Source organism: Delphinus delphis, chromosome 9 (assembly GCF_949987515.2).
Source record: "Delphinus delphis chromosome 9, mDelDel1.2, whole genome shotgun sequence".
Classification (NCBI taxonomy): domain Eukaryota; kingdom Metazoa; phylum Chordata; class Mammalia; order Artiodactyla; family Delphinidae; genus Delphinus; species Delphinus delphis.
Genome location: NC_082691.1, coordinates 88,460,984 through 88,485,132, shown reverse-complemented (window position 1 = coordinate 88,485,132; position 24,149 = coordinate 88,460,984). Strand labels below are relative to the sequence as shown.

The following is a 24,149-nucleotide window of genomic DNA, read 5'->3' as shown; positions in this document are numbered from 1 at the left end:
CCTGGCTCTTCTGGCCTCCCTATCACCACTCCAAGGTTCTTTGTCTAGAGTGGACAGGAAGGGGAAGAAAAGGCACAGGAGCTCTGTGGGCAGGCCACGGCCACTAAGGGGAGGCTTGCAAACCACAGTGATCAGCTCTGATCTCCCCTCGTCTCCCTCTTCCCACCTGCACTTCTCGGGGAGACTACTTCCAGTGATGCTGTTTAGGGGCAGTACATTTTTCCACGGTCATCTCCCATATAGATTCAACTTCTCCCCAGTTGGGCATCTGAAGCTACACAGATTTACAACATTCCTTCCAGAATCTCCTGGAAGACCATCTTCCAGCTGCCTGTTGAGTTCCCTTCACAGATGCCCCACTGGCCTGATTTCTAACCCAGCCCCGAGTGCACATCTCTTACGATTTTGGTTAGAGTCCGGTTCCCATCCCGTCTTAGAGGTTAGGTAATAAGGGTGTCCTCATTACTGACGATCTGCCCCCCTGCCCAGCAGCTTTTGGTACATGTTAGGCTCTCAGGGAATGTTTGCTGAATAAATACAAGAAAAACAATACTCAACATTTAAGCTTCTCAAACCATTTTTTAATTTTCTGCTTTTCCCAACAAGACCTAAGTTGTACAAACAGGTGTAAAATTCTGAACCATCAGGGCATAAGGCATGACCTCATGTGGTCCAAGTTCTTTCCACTCTCCTTTCCACGTGTTTTCAAGTTGTGTCCTGGTCAGGACATTGCTTTCTTCTGTGATACATGAGCCATAGGCAGGAAGAGAGCTTGGAGATATGGGGACAGTGGGGAAGGCGAGTGTGCCAGGAGCAGCGAGCTCCCACACCGGCCGAGGGCAGCCTCAGCTGGTGGGTGCACAGAGGAGGAACGTCACAGCTGTTCCGGCTTCCTTTCACTCAGCTGGCAGGCCTGGGCTACTTTCTAAGATGAGAAAGACCTAGGGGCTCCCAAGGAGAGTAAGCATTGAAGAATCATTCACACCCAGACAATGTTTCAAGTAAAATAAAAAAATTCTCTAACCATCACTTTCTCTTGGAGAACAGAGGAGAAAAATCAAGAAGAGGGTTGAATCGCCTTTCCTTCTTTCATTTTCGTCATTAATTTGATGGTGCTTGGTTTTGATACAGCAGGAAAAAAAAAAAAAAAGGCATCAAACCAACCTATCACCTGGGTCCAGGCTACTGCATACAGAACTCTCCCAAGGATTGAGATAAAAGGATTTTTTCTCCCAATCCCTGAAGAGGTCCTGTTTCGGTCAGGGAAATTTGTTGAAAACTGCAGGCAGCTGAGAAGCGATTGGCAATAGAGACAGAAAGCAATGCACATACACTTATCGAACTGTAAACTGACAAGGTCAAGACAGTAAAAATCCTACTGTTTATGTAACAGAACCCTATTAAGTGATTTTAGGGAGGGACTAGAACTTAGGAACAATCTACTTACCAAAGATTGCTGGGTATTAGTCATTCATGCATTCATTGTTTTGCAGAGTTCAATTCGACACAACCTTCCACCCCATCCCACCCTAGGCCCTTTGGAATTGACTGCATCAAAGTAAATGTTCAATCCAAACATTCTGTACTGCGAAGTCCCTTTACAGTTGATATGAAAAACCAAAACCAAAGAGAAAAGAACCCTTACAACTTCTCTCCACTCAAGCATCAGTGTAGAGGAAACGAAGTCAGCTCAGAATATACAAAATAACATACCAAAGAAAGGAGTATGACCAAGGAAACAAAATGACCAGTCCCCCGCCCCCTCCCATGGTGTACCCCATTACACCGTAGTTATTTTCTTATCCTTGGTGGCTTGCTTGATGGCCGCCTGCTCGCAGATGATCTCCTTGAGCCGCTGCAGCCGCATGTTCTGGGTGGTCTGGTCTCCCACCCCCGTCTGGCTGCGGTGCAGCAACGTCAGGGCGTGGATGTACTCCAGCTCTGTGTACTTCACGCCCTGGTCCACTACCAGGTTCAGGAGTTCATCGGCCGTGTTGTACAGCATCTCGTAGTACTGCCTGAGAAAGCAAGACACAACACTGCTCACTGGCTCCATGGTCAGCAATCTATGTGGTTTCAGTGGTAATGAATGTGCTATTTATAAACTACTTAGTTTATCTATTCAATAAACATGTATTGATCACTAGACATTGTTCTGAGCCCTATGACTGTAACGGAGAACAAGACAGACATGATCTCCATCCTCTTGGAGCTCACTTCATGAGAAGTCTAAATGAAGACCCAGGGACACCTGTCTTCAAGGTCTCAGTTCACTCAAGACTTTCTCCTAATTTTGCATTGGCCTCAGGAGATCAAAAGAAAGAGAAGTTGGCGTACAGAAGCAAGAGAGAGAAATAACCATCTGGCAGGCATTGCTAGTAGTTTCTGTCCCATTCAATCCCTCATTCATTGACTCATTCATTGGAGGCTCTGTGAAATATATGGTTTTCTCCATAAAGTGGGATAACAATAGTATCTCTGAAGTTACAGTACCTCTTAGGTTGTTGGGAGAGTTAGTTAATCCATATAAAGTACTTAGAATGGTGCCTGACACAATTCTACCTGCTCCATAAACATTAACTATTATTACTGGAAATATATTTATAATAATATATTAATAGTAATGTAATAATAGTAATAGTAGCATATGATGATGAGCAAGACACAGCCCCTTTCCTCAGATAGCTCAGAGACAAGTAGGGAAAGGTAATGAAAAGCACAGAAAACTGCTAGCAAAGTTAATTTCCATGTATTGTGTCATGTAACCCTCACTACACCTAGGGAGCTATTACTCCCTTTTCTCAGATAAGAAAACTGAAGCCCAGGGAAGTTATAGGACTTGCCCAGTGTCACGAAGACATTTGTGGCTATGACAGAATGAACCCAGGCTTCTGGACTCTTAAGTCCAACACTCTTCTTCACGGACAAAGACAAGAATGTTCCAAGTGCCCGGAGTGAGGTATCAATGGTATGAATTTCCAGCAGAGGAAGGAGGAATCACACCATGTTGAAGGGAGGTGAAGGATCAAGGAAGACTTCAAATGGGGTAGGATACTGTCAGGCAGGGCTTCCAGGAAGGAAATTCTAGATTAAAGGAAAAGAAAAGAGATGAGCAAAGACAGGGAAGAGTAATCTGGTTAGCCTGGGGAGTGCAGCTGAATAGCGGAGAGTCAGGGCAAAAGGCAGTGAAGGACAGAGGTAGAGAGTCTAACAACATCAGGATAGTTAAGTCAATAAAGCACTTTAGGTCTAGATAAGTCAAGAAATCACTTCCCATCTGGGGCCCCATGTTCTGCTGAGAACAGAGGCACCATTCCAAGTTGTGCTTCCGGAAGGTTAATGTGACAGCAGTATGTAGGATGGTCTGGGAGGGGACCAGGTATAATTCTAGCAAAAAGGAAGGGCCTTGAGAGCCATTTGGCTCAAAGCCATTGGCCCAGGTGATGGAGAGAAGAGTAGTGCCTTCTAATATAAGGGAAGCAGGCATTAGAGTGAACGTGCAGTGCAGAGAAAACATGAAGCTGGGAGCGAAGGACGGAGAGGGCTGCCACTTGCCAATCTTAACGCCAACATGATGCCACTACAGTCCTCACCGAGTCTACTGGGCTCTGAGGCTATGACTTGCCCAGGTACTACAAATGCCCCGGGAGGTAGAGTACAGTGCAGGCTCTGAGCCAGTGATGCTATCATAGCCAAAGGACAGAGGAGCCTCCCCAGGGACAGTTTACTTCCTCTTCTCATCCCCACAGAAAAGGTGGCTCTTCCAGGATTGAGGGGACAGAACAAGGCAGTTTGCCCAAGGCAACTTGCGGGGGCGGGTGAAGGGGCCTTTCAGGATCACTTGCCCCAAAATCTTGTACTATTGGACTCAGAGCCTTGGGATCTTGGATTTCTTCTTCATCAGGAACATCCTGAAAAAAAGACTATCCTATGGGAGAACTAAGCCATCTTTATGGTAAGGAATACATTCTGGCTTGGTAATTTCAAGAATACTTTATAAACTGCTGCTACAAATGGGAAAGTGGCAAGAGCGCTGGCATCTTTCCACGTGGCTAGTTCATTTTCCTTTGCTAAGCCGTCTTTTCCAATTAACACTCTTTTTTTTTTTTTTTTTTTTTGCGGTACGCGGGCCCCTCACCGCTGTGGCCTCTCCCATTGCGGAGCACAGGCTCCGGACGCGCAGGCTCAGCGGCCATGGCTCACGGGCCCAGCCACTCCGCGGCATGTGGGATCCTCCCAGACCGGGGCACGAACCCGCGCCCCCCGCATCGGCTGGCGGACCCCCAACCACTGCGCCACCAGGGAAGCCCTAACACTCTTTTTAAATGGGGGAATAATGCTCTTTTATGACTACTTCCTAAATGGTGGCAGGAATAGCAGGTGCTCGTCTTAAATTGGAGAGTTTCTGAGTTACTCCTGGCTGCAAATAGCTCAACATCCTTGTGTAAAGGGTCTTCTTGGGGCTAGTCTTCTGTAGTGGTTTCAAACGAGCGTTCACTCTAACCTCATGGGACCACGTATTTAGGAATCACTGGTCAACGGTAACTTTGAACATAGACAGAGGTACTTCTGAAAGAATAAGTGAATGAACTCTGACTTCCAGAGGTCTTGAAGCCCAACATTAGCTACAGTCGAGAATTGTTTTGAAGCTTCATGTTAGCATAAAACTCATGTGAACTATTCCTCCTCCACAATACCTCTGCTGGAATTAAAAAAATACTATTTGTAGGAAAAACTTGCTGCTGTAGGAGAGTGCATCACATTTAATCCATGGCTTCACATGTCCCCTGGCACACCTTGGCTTCCTCCCCCATACCAGCCCCAGTTTTCAGAAAGGAGGCCCTACATCCTCTGATTCCTCTTACCTTAGATGCACAGTTGAGGGAGAGAGCTGTCCATTTAGGAAACTACTAAACAAATGTTCAAAACACTGTTCAAGAAAAATACATGTTTGAATCTAGAATTGTCACATGGAATGAGAGAGAACTGGGGGCTCATGGTTCTTTCAAAGCTAGAAAGGACTTGATAGCTGCAGTTCCAGAATGGTGATTCTCTAACTAGAGTTACTGGGAACTTATGAAAAGTACAGATTCCTGAGGCCCCATCCCCAGATACTGTGATTTGCAAAGGTTTGGAACCAGCCAGGACTCTGAGCCAGAGTTTGTTTGATGGGGGAATAGTTACAGACCCATTCCCATCTGCTTGAGCCAAGGATCTAAAAGCATTAGGGAAGAAGACAGAAGCAGTAAGTGGGGTTGTGATGCTTTTCGCTGAGATTAAACCAAAAGAATTGGGTTTCTTTGTATTATGATGTTGATATTTTCATCATTCATTTTAAAAAGTAACACTGAACCCATTAGACCAAACGAAATTGGATTTCTTTTGAAAAATCTGATGAATTGTTTCCAGGGATACTGGCTGGTTTTCTACAGAGACCGCTGTTCCATGCTGGGAGCAGACACCAAAACAAAGATGCCTGGATTTCTAGTCCTGGAGCCTGCAGCGTGATAAGTGATAAAGGGCATGCCACTTAAGTCCTTAATGTTTCAATATCCTCTGTGCAATGAAGACCTTTATAAATCCCAGGATGACACTCTGTAGTGGACTGAGAGACTAAAAGAGTCCTCAAGAGCCTCAGATGAACAGTGCCCCAGAATTGCAAAGCTGAGTTATTAAACAAAATTGACAGGTAACTGATGGTGTATTTTCTATAGTTAGGGGAAAAAAATCCCCATAACCATGATGATATATTAGATCATAAAGAAACATAGATATTTAAGACAGAATGCAATTCATTCATCTTTCAGAAGAGTACCTAGGAGCAAAGACTATACTAAATCAGCATAGCAACAGTTGTACTTGGAGGTGGAGAAAGGGTGCTACAAGGTGCTCTAAGGAGAAAATATTTAGGAAAATGCCTCAAACTACACAATTAGAATGAGCTTCCATGGTAAACACTGACACGCTGAAGTGAACATGTAACCCAACTGGAATAAATAATTTAAACACTGACACACTGAAATGAACATGTAACCCAACTGGAATAAATAATTTATCAGGTCCCAGGGAAATGAAAGCTTGATCTTTATCATCACACATTAAAAGAGCAGCCATGGCTTCCAGGGCCCCACATTTTATATGAGATAGCACTTGACTTAGCTGCCTGGATGGGACCAGTGAACACATATTTGATTTAAGCCTTTTTTGGCTCATGACTTGTAGAGCAAGTTTCTTCATAGCCTGTGATATTCAGGGTCCAGTTGCTAGACGTGGACCAAATATCCCATTCCAGAAACCAGAGATCCATGTCCCCCTTAGGGATGGAAATTTCTGTGAGGAGGTGGTTCTTCCCTGTGGTTTCTCTCTCCCTTTGCTGTGGGCCTTTGGGCAGAGTTCCCAAAGTGGAGAGGGAGGGGAGTGCAGAGATAGAAAAGTGATGTCACATAGACTGGTCTCACAGTCTATAACACGACAACGTTTAAATTTTGTTCGGGTCCAAACAGATAATTTTCTCATATCTTCCTCATGTTTCCTTTATCCACAGACTGTTCTTCCTTGTGTTTTTATCTTCTTATTTTACTTCAATGGTATTGCACTGCAACTTTTTCTCCCCAGTGATTCTATCTGAAAACATTCATACCAGTAAGGATACGAAGGACATTTTGATAAGTTGGGCAGATCTTCTTTTTAAAGCGTAAAAATAAAGTTTATTTTGTTTTTCTGTGATTGGAAAATTAAGACACGTGTCATATAAGATATACAGACTATACAGAAAGATTAAGCGGAAAAAAAATTACTCATATCATTCCATCATAAAGACATACCACATTTTGGCATTTCCTTCTAGATTTTTTCCCCCACATGTAGTAGCCTACCAATTTCTTTCTTATAGTTGAAACATTTCGGCTGACACACTATTGGACACTTCGGTTGTTTCCAATTTAAAAAACTTGCTTTCCTGAGGACAGATTTCCAAAGCAGAATTAGTCAAAAGATAAGTATATGTTTTAGGACTTCGGCAATGCCACCAAATTGCTTTCTAAAAAACTTGTATCAATTTATCTTCATACCAACAGCATATGACAGCACCTAGCCCCTCATATTCTTTTTTTTTAATTAATTAATTTTTGGCTGTATCGGGTCTTCGTTGCTGCGTGCGGGCTTTCTCTAGTTGCGGCGAGCGGGGGCTACTCTTTGTTGTGGTGCGCAGGCTTCTCATTGCAATGGCTTCTCTTGTTGCGGAGCACCGGCTCTAGGCATGTGGGCTTCAGCAGTTGTGGCACGCAGGCTCAGTAGTTGTGGCGCACGGGCTTAGTTGTTCCACGGCATGTGGGATCTTCCCAGACCAGGGATTGAACCCATGTCCCCTGCACTGGCAGGAAGATTCTTAACCACTGCACCACCAGGGAAGGCCCCCCTCACATTCTTTTAATTTATATGAGGTTGAACAATTTTTTATCTACGTATCAGTTTTTAACGTACATGGGTATGCACACATGTATAAGCAAATTGTCGATATCTTTGTATCTTTTGCGTATTAGTGTTTTTCTTACTTCTATTTCAGAGCGCTTCATAAATTTGTACAGGTACGAAGCAAGGAGTGCTCTAGTCTCTCATCCCTGGTTCTCCCTCCCACTTTGCCATACTCAAAGTTATCACTGTATCTCTAAAAGCTACTGGAAACAGATTCAGTTCTCTTCTTTGTCAAGTGAGGGAAGAAAGCCCTAATAAGACCAGTTATTCCCAAGCCAGGCACGCCTCATTCCTATACCTGTAGGAGGCGCATAAAGTCTGCCTGTGGGGATGAAAGGAAGGCACTGACTGGGGGACTGTTCACTGACTGGGGGACTGTTCACAGCTCCTCCATCTGCCCCTCTCTACTGGATGGTGTTCAGATTCCTAGATCCCCAAATGGAAACTACATTTTCCACAGATATACAGCTATGTCACAGGCTGGGTTTTAGAATTCGTCTTGATCGTAGTAATAGTTAACAGTAATGTTGAACTTTTAGATGCATTAACGTATTCAACCTTTTGAAGTAGCTTCTGAGATCACCTACATTTTACAGATAAGCAAACTGAGTTTTAGAGAGTGTGAGTCATTTGTTCAAGGCTTCAAAATGAAGGACTCTGAACCCTATACTTGCTCTAAAGTCACTGTAATACAGAAATATTTGAACCTGTAAAAAGCGGAAGTACTAATTACAAAGGATACTTGTCTAGCTAATTCATTTTTAGTCAGGATTTAGGAAATATGAATTAAATAAAATTCACATTCAACTCTGCCTTCCATTGTAATGGAACAAACTACTATTGTGGCAATTCAAAATTCATTTATACAATTCACAGTAATATTTGAATAACACTGGATTTGATCTGAGAATTCACTGCTCTAAACCAAATAATGAAATCATGTTGTATATTCAGCATTCAAGAGTTACAGGAGGGCTTCCCTGGTGGTGCAGTGGTTGAGGGTCCGCCTGCCAATGCAGGGGACACGGGTTTGTGCCCCGTGTCGGGAGGATCCCACATGCCACGGAGCGGCTGGGCCCGTGAGCCATGGCCGCTGAGCCTGCGCGTCTGGAGCCTGTGCTCCGCAACGGGAGAGGCCACAACAGTGAGAGGCCCGCTTACAGCAAAAAAAAAAAACAAAACAAAAAAAAAAAGAGTTACAGGAAAGACTTTTGGCTTTTTCATTCCGTCACCTCTCTCTACTTCTCCCTTTTTGTCCCTCCAATCTGGTAATGGACAAGGTGCCCTTTCTTTCCAAAAGTTGGCTGCCTTTCTGATTCATTACTTCCTCGAGGAAGGGGGATAATTAAGTCATTTCATTGTGAAGACTTTCTCATCTAGTCCTTCCCGAGATAACGATAGTATTAATGTCAATAAGAGAATTAGGCTCTGAAGCTGACTTAAAATGTAAGTTTCAAAGGAAGAAAAATTTACGTGAATATAACTTAGCATCGACTGTAGCCCCCCAAATTCTTTTTAGCCAATAGTTGCAACATTATGAGCAATTTAATAAAAACCCAGGAGTTGATGGGTCACAAAATTGTCAGATAAAACATTCAACTCCTGTTTTCTCTACTCACTCAATGGTATACATGGTAATAAGCAGGGAGATGGAAAGAGAAAAGAAAGGAACTGAATAACCCATAAACCAGATAATCATCCCATGAATAACTGAGAGGTAGTTACAGCAGAAGGACTGAGAGAAGTAAATACTCAAGAGATCAGCTAAGCTCAGATTCTGGTTAAGTCTTTCATTCCTCCCTAACTAGCTGTGTGACCTTGGACAATTGCTGTCAGCTTTTCGAATCTCTGCCTCCCCCCACGTGAAAAACAGAGGTTACAGCAGATGCTATTTTAGCACTGGCATTAAAACCTTTACAGCATCCTCTGCTTAGTCCTTTAAAATCACGGGCTTCTAGCAGAATTAGTTGATGCTGACTTTCCCTAAGCTATGGGAAGCAAGATGCAGTAGTGATTGATTCGAAAACATTCTGAACAAGTGTAAACTTAGCTCAGATGTACTTTCCAGACCAGTGATAAATGGATGGTAATTCTGTGTGTCAGAAGAATAAATTAGTTTATTAAAAAATATAACATAATTGCTCTCATTTGTCTTCCCCTTAAAAGAGCTTAGAGTTTATTACAGACATGATTGAAAATTCTAATTTGAAAGAGTTGAAGTTATTTCCATTTCAGGAATGAGAAAACTAAGGTAGAGAAAAGCTAAATAATTTTCAGAGCATCAGTGGCAGAATTAGATTCGTATTCTATATGGGGATAGTTATTAACACTCCTTACAAGAAGTTGTGCAGGTCTTTTGTTCTCACCAGGACAGTCTGAAGAGAGGTAAAGAAGGCCAAGGTAAAGAGGGGTGAAGAGAGGTAAAGAATGGTCTTTAGTAAACAACAGTGCATAAATTCCCTCAGCTGGTGGCAGCAGAAACCCATTCAAGAGGTAAAGAGAGCCCGGGAGTCTGCTGCTGTCAGGCTTGCAGAGGCTTCTTTGATGGGTCGTCTACCTACATTTTCTCTGTATAATGAGGCACACACACCACTGCCTCCATCAATGGCACCCATGCTTAAACGGCCGTGCTTCAGCAGGACTAGGGGCGGGGTGGCAGTGGCTCTCCAGGGGAGATGTTAAAATTTAAAGTCAGCTGCCTTCATTCCTCTCAGTAACGGACCCTGATTTTTTTTTTTTTTTGGCGGTACGCAGGCCTCTCACTGTTGTGGCCTCTCCTGTTGCGGAGCACAGGCTCCGGACGCGCAGGCCCAGCGGCCATGGCTCACGGGCCCAGCCGCTCCGCGGCTTGTGGGATCTTCCTGGACCGGGACACGAACCCGTGTCCCCTGCATCGGTAGGCAGACTCTCAACCACTGCACCACCAGGGAAGCCTCGGACCCTGATATTTTTGATAGCAGTGGCCAGAGCCTTGCTTTATTTCTCTTCAGAAAATAAAACCACTCAAAGGAATTCCTCTGAGAACCAGCCCTTTTGTGATGATGACCCTCTCCCCAGCTCAGTTACACTTGCTGATATGGGAAGAAAATGTCTTTTTGTTCCCTTCGCTGGAAATTCTGCTCCCCAACTTTGGAACACATTCTGAATTTATAAATATCTGTGGTTAGAATTTTCTCCTCAACAACTTAAGGATTCACATGTCACTCTCTGCTACATCAGATAATTTTTTAAATTAAGTTTTCTAAAACAGGGCTAGAGGAAGAGCTGCATTTTAAATTCAGTACAATTAAAACTGTGTCTCTTTGGTCTGGCACTGCCTTTGGTCAAACCCCATTTGTATGAATAATTATTCAGTCCATTAAGAAGTCTGCTCAACTCCTTCTCCCATTTTGAAGGTTTTAATAAATAGTGATTGGGCACATTTTTGTTTGCACTTGCCAAAGCAATTCTGATGAAGTCATCTTCTGATGTTATCAAATAATGAAATATGAAAGAGTGAATAGAATTATCCTCCTGTTCTGTGACTTTTTTATTTACGTCCTTCATTTTACTTTCATAATTGTGTTTGTCTCATACTCCTGTAAACGCTCTTTTGATTATCAAAAGGTGAGTCCAGGTTAAGGAGAGCTATGCTGTGCTGAATATCACTTAAGAGAGTCTTTTCCATTAAAAAAATATAATTTATTGAATATCACTTTAGAGTCTTCTCAATTAAAATAATAATTTATCTAATATCATAGGTGGATAAAAGGACATGGTATTATGCACTTTGGTGGCCTCAACACTACAAACTGTTTACCAATTAGCACAAGGCCCTTGTATTGGATATTATCTATATTTCTCAGACTAACAATCCGGGAAATAACTGCTGAGATATGCTGACTAAAAATAATTCAAAGGCCCTATGGTTTTCTCAGTTTTAAGTAATGAAATGGAATGATCAACTTTTCAATAAATAATGCAAAGGATCTCTTCAAAGGAAAACCCAGTATTATTATTACTAATGCTTAGGAAGCTCTAATAACATTTTAAATGCTAATATAATATACAAAGGTATAGTCCTTGATTTCAAGAAGCTTTTTTTTTTTTTTAATCTATACTTAAAAAAAAAAAAAATCCAATCCAGGCCCAGATCAAAGGTCTCTAAGACAGCAGGCAAATGTTTTAATTTAAAGTAAAATAAGTCCTGGGCTTGCTAGCCAGCCTGCCTGCTAATTGTGCTACTCTCTTTCGGTACATGAGAAAGAAGAGCTGAAGGGCCCTAGACAAGGTACAGAAACCAAGGTTTCTGCTTCAAGTGATGGAGAAGTGAAGCGGTAACAGGTGCTGGGTTACTGTATTTATAAGATGGAGATTCTTCTCTACCTGTAGTGCTTGGGGAGAAGGGTCAGTGAGGATAGGCATGGACTGTCTGGTCTGATGGGAGAACATGCCCATTAGACTATTAAGCCGATGAGGCCAGGATGATGGATTGATTCTGGTAAGTGCCAGTTAGTTGTATTCTTTAGCTACTGACTCTGACCCTAGCCAGCTACCTCACCAGTGTGTCAAAGACAAAAACTCAGTGAAGCTGAATGGACAGTTCACTGCAAGCCATTATCCCTGCTGGGGGCTTAAGATGCAAAGATTGCTATTCAGCCAGCAGTCCGCTGAGTTACTCAAACCCTGACTCCTTACCCTTTGGTCCTAGGCAGAGACCCTACTATGCTGCTCACTTTTGTTACAGGAAATTTCTCTACTTTGCCAAGACAAAAGACTGTATCTTTTAGGACTGAAGGGTCAGAAGGGAAAACGGTTTTGGCAGAGGGACCAAAAAATCAGGGGATTATTTGAAAATATGAGCATATGCCAATCAGTAGGTCCCAACGGCAAACACTCGAGGGGGTATTTACTAAACCCTTAGGTTATTTATGAAAGGGAGAAAAGCTAAACAAACCAAAGCTACAAAATGGGCCACCTGAGATTCACGGACATGTGACTCAGAACGGATGTCAATTAGAAAAATAATAGACTAAATCAGAAGGAGCTAATGGAAATATGTACCATAACCAGCAGGGTTTAATTAAAGACCCAAATACTCTGACAAACATGATGGATAGCTTTGGATAGCAATATGAATTTGGTGGATGTAAAGACCACTGTGGCTGGTATATATTTGGATGTCAGTGAACCATTTTATACAGTGCCTCTACAAAACTGTAACTAGCAAAATGAATTTATTCTGAATGGCTACTCCTGATAGGACACAGACTGCAAAACAAACAAAGGATAACAATGAAGGCAAATCAAATTCAGAGGAGAAAGCATCTACTGAATGCTAAGGACACTGCTTTATAACAGTGATCTCACCTAATACTTTAATTAATGTGCAAGAACTACAAAGAGTGTTGAAAAGGTCAAATGTTACTAAGTGGGGAAAGGCCGGGAACAGCAACAAAGTAATAGAAATAATGTAAAGGACACCAGAGAATTTAGAATTATGGGCAGCTAATAACGAAAGGAGATTTATCTTAGAAAAACCCAAGTGAATATGTCTGGAAGAAATTATGATCTCCTATATTCAATAGTTGGGAGAAACTTTAGAACAGGACTGGTAAAAATGGTCCATGAGGGTGTGCGGGGGGGGGGTAAGGGCCTTGAACCAGGGCATTTTTTTTACTTACTATTTAAAAAGTACCCATTATAGGGCAAGAAGGTGATGATAATCCCTGCCTTTGGTGTACTTCATAGTTCTGTGTTGCTTTATACTATAATCCACTTGAAATAAAATCAGAAAAGAGTATCAAATGGGATTAAAGGGACAGAAGACTGGAGGAAAATAGAAGATTAGAAGAGATTCAGTCCAATTTTTGCTCAAATGTCAGCTTATCAGTAAGTGAGGTTTTCCCTGACCACCTTAGGTAAAATGATACCTGGCCCATCCTCATCAAGCTTTGTCCTTTTGCTTAGCTTCTTTTCTTTTTAGCCTTCATCCCCATCAGAAGATAGATATATTTCCAAAATATATTTTTAACATATATGTGGTATATTTAAAAAAATATGTGCATATACACACACACACACAATTAGAGACACAGCATAATACAGTGGTTAAGATCATGGACTCAGGAGTCAGGGGCCTGGGTTTGAATCTCAGTTCCGCCTCTTACTATTCGTATGTTCTTGGGCAATTTATTAACCTCTCTGTGCCTTATTTTCTTCATCTGAGAAAGGAAAAAGTACATGAGGTTGTTACAAGGATCAAATAATGAAGAACAGTGGCTGGAACAGAGTAAATGTTATGTAAGTATTTATTACATAAATTAATGTCTGCCTCCCATCCTAGAATGCAGGCTCTCTGAGGGCAGGGTTGGATTCTGTACCATTCATTGTTAACCGCCTGGGCATCTAGTGAGTGGTGAATAAATGAAAAGGAAAGAATGAATGAGAGAGCCAACAGTCAGTAAATTTCATTAAGTGATAGACCCCAAGATAAAAAAGCAGTCAATGATCCTTTGACCTTGGGAAGGGAGGAACTATGAATAACACAGGTGCTCTGTGTAACAGGCTAAGGGGTATTATTCTGATGTAATTCTGAGGGGGCGATGTGGATGTTTGGGATAACTGGTTGCAGGTGAAAAAGGGGAGGGCACAGAGGGAAGACATCTGTTTTTGGCTAGTCATCTGCAATCCTCCCCAACTATTCTTTCATTCGCTGGCAGAATTAGACATGAATCCCGTATCATTTACTTAACCTGTTTGACCTAAGAAATTTCTTAGCCTGTCTGAACTTCAATTTCTTCATTTATGGGTAGATAATATAACATCACAGGGCAGGTTTGAGGATTAAATCAAACAACATGGTAGAATACCTGCTCTGTAAAAATGGTAAAAAAAAAAAAAAAAAAAAAGCAAAAACAACAACAAAAAAACCACAGGTAACTTCTATTGTACCAGCCACATATATATTCTCTCTTTGGAGCCGACTTTACCATAATTGTGTGAGGCATCCTATTCTCCACATTGAAATGATTTTTTATTAATCTTTTCCTGTCGACTCTTGGCTCAAAAGAGGGGTTTCTTTTCTAGCCTTTTTTTCCCTTTCTTTCTAAGATTGGCCTTATGCTTTTAATCCCAATCCCTCCCATTGCCTTTAGGATCTTGCTGGAGTTTTGTTTTCAACTCCTGTATCTAGTATCTACCCCTTTCACAGGTTCTTTCATGTCTGCCTTCAAATATCCTTGTTTCTCACATCTGGACAAAAACAAAACCAAACAAGAAACTCTAAGCCCTTCACGCAATCCTGTGTCCACTCTATGTCTCATCTCGTCTCTATTCTCCCTTTCATTGTCAAATTTCTCAAAAAAATCATTTGTATTTGCTATCCTTCAAAAGCCTCCACTTTGTCTGAAACTATATTCAAAAAGGTCACTGATGACATCCTAGCAGACAAACACAGTGGTCTTTCCCCTTGACAGTTTCCATCCTGGACTCACCGTTCCTGGAGCCACGTGGTTCAGGCTCCTCCCCCAGCTCCCTGAGTTCCTTCCTTCCCTTTAATGGCTCCTATTCTGTCTGCCCACTGCAGGCCTTCCTCCCAGTCAGGGGCTCGCCCTGCTCTTTGTTCTTCTCTCTCTGCTTCCAAAAGTCTCTATATGAGATGGTTTCTCTCTCATGATCTGGTCTCTGAATAGATCAAAGCTTCATTTTCACTGATTTGCAGACATTTCTATCAGATGCCCTTATCAGGTGGCCTCCCTAACTTGCAAGTTTTGCTTCATAGCACTATAGTTTGCAAAACCTCTGGATGTCAGTGTCACTTTTGAGTCTTCGTTCTTTATTTCTTTGCCTGATGATCACTAGGTCTATCAGTGCAACATCTTATATATTCATTTCTTCTTACCAATCTCATTATCATAGATCTTAACTATTTAAACTCCTACCTGCGTCTCTCACAATCACTAAGTCCTCCTAGGTTAATCTTCTCCAGTTCTACCTGCATCAGATCACTATTCTGTGTTAAAAAAACAACAACTTGTGTATTCACTAGTGCCAATAGGATAAAGTCCGAACTCCTAACACTGACATCCAAAGCCTTGGATTTGGTGCCAATTCCACCTTTTTTCCCCACTTTTCTCCTCTATCAACCTTCTATTGAAGCCAAACTGAGCTATCAATGCCCCTTGAACATATTTAGTTCTTTTTGGCTCTGGGTTTGTGTATTCAAAGCCTAATCTTCAAGATTGCTGAAACCCCTATCCTCTATGAAGGATGCTCTCCTAAGCAATTTCTTCCTTCTCCGTTACTTACGGATGCGTCACCCATTTAACATGTATCATCCACAGTAGGATCTGTTTATTTAAAGGACAAAACAAAACAGAGCAACTAAGATTCTTCTGGAACTAGAAATGTAATTTTTAAAAAAATTATCGGGGTATTGAGTTACTACCTGTGTGAACTTGGAAAAGTTACCTCTCTGGGCTTCAGTTTCCTCAACCATGAAATGAGGATACTGACAATATCCACCTCATAGGGTTGTCAGGAGGATTAAACTAGTTAATATCTGTAAAGTGCACATAATACATAAGCGTTTGTTAAATAAACAAAATAAAAGGGACAAAAAGCATACAGTGCAAAGTCTCTCTCCTACTTCTATCCCTTAGCCATCCACCCTGTTTCCTTTCCTGGAGACAATCGCTGTTACAAAGTTTCCAGGGTATCCTTTCAAATACATTTTATATTCAATACATATACAAGCATAGTTGTGTGTGAGTGCACACGCACGTGTACGTATGTGTGTGTGAGCACGCGTGTGTATGTACCCACACACAGCACACATATTTAAAGAGAAGTGGTGTTCACATGCTCTTCTACAACTTGCTTTTTCCACTTAATATATCTTAGATGTGGTTCCATTTCAGTACATATCAACCTGCCTCATTCTTCTTAATAGCTGCAGAGGATTCAATTATATGGATGTACCATAATAGATATTTATTATCTTCTCCCAGAATGCAGCCTTCTTGATGACAAAGACTATGTCTTATGACTCCCTGTAGCATCCTCAGTGCTTATACAGTACCTTTCAAAATTCTTTTTTTGTTTATTTGCTCAACAAATATTTAAGCATCAATTATGCACCAGGTAGTATATTGTAGGCACTGTGGATGCAGAAAAGAGTAAAACACAGTCCTTGCTCTCTGGAGATGCAGAGTCTGGTGTGACACTGGCCACGTATTTACAGTAATGTGACAGCAGCGCTAATAAAGGTACAAACGAGACGATCTAAGATCACCGAGAGGAAGGGCTGTGTACTTTTTAGATCAGTCAGGGGAGGCTTTTTTGAGGAGGTGTTATGAGGAGGCAAACATGAGAGAAGGAAAGAACTCTTAGAAGGGAGGCAGAATGTGTGAAGTGGGTGGGAAGGTAGGAAGAATATGGTATTTGGGGGGAACTACAAATGGTTTATCCCTCCCCAGAGTGCAACGGGTGTGTGGAGGGGGAAGGAGGGATGAGAGGTTAGCAAGGTAAGCTAGACCAGATGATAGCGGACCTTGTGCGTCACAGTAAAGACTGGACTTCGTGGGTGGATCAAAGAAAGGGATGCAGGGTGTGACTGTTTTAGAGCTGTTAGTCTTTTGTTTTGCTCAGGTTATTAAGACAAAACTATTATCATCTATTATTACCAGGATTCAATAAAAGAAGGTATTTTAATACTCCTCAAGCAGGAAAGAAATAATCTCAGAACAAAAGGGACATGTTTTCCTTTATGAGAGACTCACAAACTCACTAGACTGTCATTATTTTTCTCATTTTCCTAAGGAAGACAACAGTGGTCTAGCTTCAGTTTCCACGCTGACATTTGGGAACCAAAGCTGTAATTGATGGGGAGGAATCTGAAGAGAGGAGTTTTGGAAGAAGTCAGACATGATGACAACTGGGTTTTAGAAAGACCTCTCCACGTCTTTCTGTAGGTGAAGGACGGACAATCAATGGAACAGGATAGAAAGCCCAGAGATAAACCCACGCACATAGGGTCACCTTATCTTTGACAAAGGAGGCAGAAATGTACAGTGGAGAAAGGACAGCCTATTCAATAAGTGGTGCTGGGAAAACTGGACAGCTACATGTAAAAGTATGAGATTAGATCACTCCCTAACACCATACACAAAAATAAGCTCAAAATGGATTAAAGACCTAAATGTAAGGCCAGAAGCTATCAAACTCTTAGAGGAAAACATAGGCAGAACACTCTGTGACATAAATCACAGCAAGGTCCTTTTTGACCCACCTCCTAGAGAAATGGAAATAAAAACAAAAGTAAACAAATGGGACCTAATGAAACTTAAAAGCTTTTGCGCAGCAAAGGAAACCATAAAGAAGACCAAAAGACAACCCTCAGAATGGGAGAAAATATTTGCAAATGAAGCAACTGACAAAGGATTAATCTCCAAAATTTATAAGCAGCTCATGCAGCTTAATAACAAAAAAACAAACAACCCAATCCAAAAATGGGCAGAAGACCTAAATAGACATTTCTCCAAAGAAGATATACAGAGTGCCAACAAACACATGAAAGAATGCTCAACATCACTAATCATTAGAGAAATGCAAATCAAAACTACAATGAGATATCATCTCACACCGGTCAGAATGGCCATCACCAAAAAATCTAGAAACAATAAATGCTGGAGAGGGTGTGGAGAAAAGGGAACACTCTTACACTGTTGGTGGGAATGTAAATTGATACAGCCACTGTGGAGAACAGTATGGAGGTTCCTTAAAAAGCTACAAATAGAACTACCATACGACCCAGCAATCCCACTACTGGGCATATACCCTGAGAAAACCATAATTCAAAAAGAGTCATGTACCAAAATGTTCATTGCAGCTCTATTTACAATAGCCCAGAGATGGAAACAACCTAAGTGTCCATCATCGGATGAATGGATAAAGAAGATGTGGCACATATATACAATGGAATATTACTCAGCCATAAAAAGAGACGAAATTGAGCTATTTGTAATGAGGTGGATAGACCTAGAGTCTGTCATACAGAGTGAAGTAAGTCAGAAAGAGAGAGACAAATACCATATGCTAACACATATATATGGAATTTAAGGGAAAAAAAATGTCATGAAAAACCTAGGGGTGAAACAGGAATAAAGACACAGACTTACTAGAGAATGGACTTGAGGCTATGGGGAGGGGGAAGGGTAAACGGTGACAAAGCGATAAAGAGGCATGGACATATATACACTACCAAAGGTAAGGTAGATAGCTAGTGGGAAGCAGCCGCATAGCACAGGGAGATCAGCTCGGTGCTTTGTGACCGCCTGGAGGGGTGGGATAGGGAGGGTGGGAGGGAGGGAGATGCAAGCGGGAAGAGAGATGGGAATATATGTATATATATAACTGATTCATTTTGTTGTGAAGCTGAAACTAACATACCATTGTAAAGCAATTATACTCCAATAAAGATGTTAAAAAAAATAAAAAAAAAAAAAAAAGAAAGACCTCTCCACGTCTTTCTGTAGGTGGAGGACGGACAGTTGGAGAAGCTAGAGAGCCTTCAGGCTGTCAGACTACCCAGCTTCTCCTTGGTTTGCTCAGATTCTCCTCTATCAGGCCACATCCATCTTCTAGGTGTCCTCACAACTCTTGTTCCCAAGCTTGTAGCTGAACAAAATCAACCTCAAAAAGAGAGAAGGGCGCCAATACCTTGATAGGAAAATCCAGGCCCTCACCTCTAGTAGCTTTTGTTCAGGTCACAACTGGCATGAACTATTACAATACCCACTGCCGGGCTGAGATGAGGCAGAGAGGAAAGGGAAGACAGGCAGTAACAACAGGAGAAAGCAGGAGGGACACCTTGTACCAGAAGCTACCTTCTGTCCCTACTCCTCCACTGGTCTGGTTGAGGGAGCTCAATGTGAGGGAGAGAGGATTTAAGACACTTACTGGAAGGTTGGATCTTAACAAACGGCACCGCGAAACAGAGGAAAGCTTCAAGTGAGCTTTATTAAGGAGCGTTCCCGGGCGAGGTTCACTGGTCCGAGAGAAAGGGGCCAGAGAAGTCGCAGCCGGGCGAGGGTTGGGCAAGATTTTATAGGGGAAGAAGGGAAAGGGGTGTGGTGAATCTGGGAGGGCGCAGGGTATTCCTTATTTGGTGGTCTCTTCGGGTATCTTGGCAATATCTGGTTGCCGGTTGCATCAGTCTTGGGACAGTTAGTCCTGCCCCTCGAAAGGCAGGAAGGCTGGGCCGGGTGGAAAGTCCCCAGGTCAGTTCCTGGAACTGGGTGGTCCGTAAAGTCTCCAGGTCAGTTTCTGGAACTGGGTGGTCCAGAGAGTTTCGGTCTGATGCAACCTGTGAATCTGATTGCGTTCCCCTGCCTTGGGCCAGTTGGCCTTACACTTACAATTACATATAAAATCATAAATTAGGAGGAAGGTCACTATGTTGTTTAATCTCTTGACAACCACACACATTAGGCTTGATAACCTTAGTTGGCAGATAAATAGAGGGTCTGAGAAGAAGGTCAAGTTCTCCATGAGACTGACCCTAGATTCAGACCCTGGCCCTTTGGATTCTCTACTGCAGTTATGGGGAGCTTCTGGGAACACTGGTACTGGGAGCCTCATATTACGTAGCAAGAATTGGCTGGCACTAGGTTCTTAGTTTATACTCGGGATTTGAGTTCCTAGAGGGTGTCTGGAGAAAAATGAGACATAATAGGATAAAATTAACCATAGGAAAATTCATTCTTAGAGTCAGCAGAGAAAATCAGGCCTTGAGGGATGGAATAGCAATTTTTTTAAACTGACCCTTTCCATTAAAAAGACTAATAGTAAGACTGATCAACAATGCCTTTCTCCTAAGTCTGTATATATAAAGAAAAGGGCCTTTGATGGGGAAAATACATATAGCATTTGCATTCCTTTTTTAGGAAGAAAAAAGTATCACATTTGAAAAACCTCCCAGAAAGGGCAAGTTCTGAGAGAAAGGTCTTTGAGTATGCTTAATACTTCTATTTAAATGCTAATGCTAACCTATAGCTCTGGACCACACAGAAACTAAAGTTTTCAAAGAGCAGAAAGTGAATTTAAAATGAAAACTTAATTTCCGGAATAAAAGATTTTCTTAAAATTTCTGCAGAGAAGCTAACACACAGAGTCTCGTGACAGGAATACCCCTCTGATCAGAATGGAAACCAGCCGATGACACAGCAGGTGAGTTTAGTGGCTGAGTGAGGGCTGCCTCCATTGTAAATGGGAGTCTCCCCTCAAAAGGTTTGCCTTTGCAGGTCAACGTCTGTCACAAACTGTGCCTGCCCAGAGGTGGTGCTTTCTCCCCCTCCCTTGTAATGGCCCGTGCTAAAGGGAGTGCTGGTGTTTGGAAGGGAAGCTGGAGACCAAGACAGGAGAAGCATGAGGCCTGGGGTCAGGTGGCCCAGAATAGCCGGGAGGACACAGAGTGCACGGCGAGGGGCTCCTGAGAGGTTCAGTATTGCTTTACTTCCCATGGGAACTAACAGTAGTGAATGCAGTGACTGAAGCCCTGAGTGCTGAGGAAATGTCTGTTCTGAAATCAGAGTTCGCAGAGGCTGGGACACCCACATGGCTGCATGGCGGCTGTGCAGGGAACCGAACTCAGAAAAATAAAATCAACCAAAATCAGGAAATACCCGTCCTGGGGGTAGTGACTAAGAAAGGGGTACAAGGAGGCTTCTGGGGTGATTCTAATATTCTCTGCTTTTATCTCGGTGATGGTTATCTGAGTGTATTCACTTTGTAAAAAGTAATCAAGAGCTCCCCTGGTGGCGCAGTGGTTGAGAGTCCGCCTGCTGATGCAGGGGACACGGGTTTGTGCCCCGGTCCAGGAGGATCCCACATGCCGCGGAGCGGCTGGGCCCGTGAGCCATGGCCGCTGGGCCTGCGCGTCCGGAGCCTGTGCTCCGCAACGGGAGAGGCCACAGCAGTGAGAGGCCCGCACACCACAAACAAAAAAAAAAAAGCAATCAAGCTGTATAGTTAAGATTTGTAAAGTTTACCGTCTGTATATTATACTTCAATAACAACATATTACCTTTCTTTTCTCGCTTCTCTCCCTACTCCAAACAAAAAAGAAAAGACAAAGAGAGCAGGCAATAGGCCAAGTGTTGGAGTGGGTACCTGGGTTTTTAATTCAGTCTCATATCCTAACATTAAGACAACTGCTAACTTTATGAACCTTGAAAACATCCTAACTAAAAGAAGCTCATCACAAAAGATCACATGCTGTATTTATATGGTACATCCAGATTAGGCAAATCCACAGGGGCAGGAAGTAGATTAGTGGTTGCCAGGGGTGGGGTGGGGGGATGGGAGTGACTGCTTGTGGGTACTGGGTTTCTTTTTGGGGTAATGAAAATGTTCTAAAATTAGCTAGGGATGATGGCTATACATCTATGACTATATAAAAAAAGTGAATTTCACACTTTAAAAGGGTTAATGTTTATGGTATGTAAATTCTATCTCAATAAAGCTGTTATAAAAATGCTAATTTTATGAACTAGAATCTTGACTTTTTAAAAAAATGTTTAAAAAAAATTAATATATCTATTTTTGGCTGCATTGTGTCTTTGTTGCTGCACGTGGGTTTTCTCTAGTTGTGGCGAGCTGGGGCTACTCTTCGTTGCGTTGCGTGGGCTTCTCACTGCAGTGGCTTCTCTTGTTGCAGAATACGGGCTCTAGGCACGCGGGCTTCAGTAGTTGTGGCTCGCGGGCTCTAGAGCACAGGCTCAGTAGTTGCGGCGCACTGGGCTTAGTTGCTCCGCGGCATGTGGGATCTTCGTGGACCAGGGCTTGAACCCGTGTCGCCTGCAGTGGCAGGCGGATTTGTAACCACTGCGCCTCCAGGGAAGTCCTAGAACCCTGTCTTAACTCTACAGAAGACGTACATCCACAGCCAATACTGTTGTGAAGATTGATCCATTAATCAAGACATTTGCTGCAGTTCCATGGTCTTCTGTGACATTTGCAGAAAAGATTCTGTAAGCTGCCAGATACAGAAACGTTTTTCACCAGCTCACATTTTCATTAAGTGTCCTGAAATGAACTAAAGCCATTTCTCAGGGTTCTACACTTTTGTAGGTTCTGTGACTCCCCAGCAACTTGGCACTAAATGCCTTTGAACTCTCTCCATCCCCATTCTCGAGAAAACTTTACGACAACTCATAATAAATAACCTCCACTAGAAAAACAGGTTAGGATTGGGAACAATTCTATGTGTATGATTACAGAGTAATAGAAATATAATTGAGTCAAAGATACACTAATGATTATACTAATGTTTTTATTAAGGGGAACAATGACTACTTATTTAACACTTGCTATATGCCAAATGCTTTAAGGTTTACCTGATTTCATCCTCACAATCGAGCATCACAAGGGCTGAATACCTAAGGTCAGCAGGCTGGTTAACAACAGCCGGATCCCTATCCTACCTCCCTCCCCCAGATCATTCCAGAAAAACTCTTGAGTTGGGCCATGGGAAAACAATTTGCACCCAGAATCAAGCTTGGGGAGACAAAAATGTTTACTCATAATCAAGAGACTCACTATGATCATACTTGTGACGGCCCTATATAAACTGTAAAGGGCTAATGCAAATACGCGTATCTGGCAAGAATATATGAATACTATTTTAGCCTGGGCATCAGATGGGGGAAAAAATTAGAAGCAGAGGTGCAGATGACTGCTCTGTGAAATAAAATTCGTATTTTATGGCAACACAAGAAAAATTTAAACATAAAAATTCTCTGCCCTTTGGCTTCCCCCGCTCCACTGTGCATTGTGTATCTGCATCATGCATTGTCCAGACCTCCCCCATCAAGCAGGAATACCTGCTCAACCATAAAGAGCAACGTTCTCCCAGCACCAAAAAGACAACTCCTTAAAAGATACCACTCCGTCTTGGGCTTGTGAGGGGTCATATGTCGCACCATGATGACACTTAGATCTGGAGTATGTAAACTGTCAATAATACATCATTTTATGTACAGCCCTCTGTCTCAAAAAACTTATATGACTGTGCCTTGACTTCTAATGGGTGTAACAGTTCACAGAGCTTTCTGAGATGCTCTTCTTGGGTTATAATCCTCAAATGTGGCTCAAATAAAAATTTCCATTTCTTTCTTAGATCGACTGATTAATTTTCTGTCGACAGCTCAAAGTGTGACTGTTGTGCTACCTTATGCTAAATTAAAGTGAAATTTGAGACTTCTTGCACTCATCTGCTTTTTCACACAGCTGACCTTCAGATCTTTATTCATGGTAACGAGTGACTCCTCAGGGTTGAGCTGAGGCTGTACTAGAAAGGAAGGTGTACGGTGGGATGGGGACAGATTTTACAGAAAAAGTATGTTGATCTATAATGAGAAAAGTTGAAAGTTATTTTAAAAAGCAGCAAGAATAGCCTGGACTCCTGAACCCAGTTTTCCACAAATACTGTAGAATAAAGTGGTAGGAAAGAGTGAGAGGGCTTATTCCATTTCCTCCCATCTGCTACCTTCAGAGTTAGTGTCTCATAATTTCCAGGGCTTTCAAAAATCTAATGCACTTCCACAGTGCTTCACATACAGTCTCGTGGGGCTCTGTCAGCAAGCAGGACGGGGCCTATGATTATTCTCCCGTGGCCCCAGGGAAATGCTGCTTTC

At 42.3% G+C, this 24,149-nt stretch overlaps 1 protein-coding gene across 1 annotated transcript in view; it reads right to left on the bottom strand.

Annotated features, from left to right (window-relative positions):
• Nucleotides 1–439: 439 nt before the first annotated feature.
• The window catches only part of EXOC4 (exocyst complex component 4), an 814,897-nt gene continuing 791,187 nt past the window's right edge, over nucleotides 440–24,149 (bottom strand). Inside the window, exon 18 of the mRNA XM_060020916.1 lies at nucleotides 440–2,018. Within this exon, the coding sequence (XP_059876899.1) occupies nucleotides 1,781–2,018 (238 nt within the window). The 3' untranslated portion in view covers nucleotides 440–1,780. The remainder of the gene's footprint in view (nucleotides 2,019–24,149) is intronic.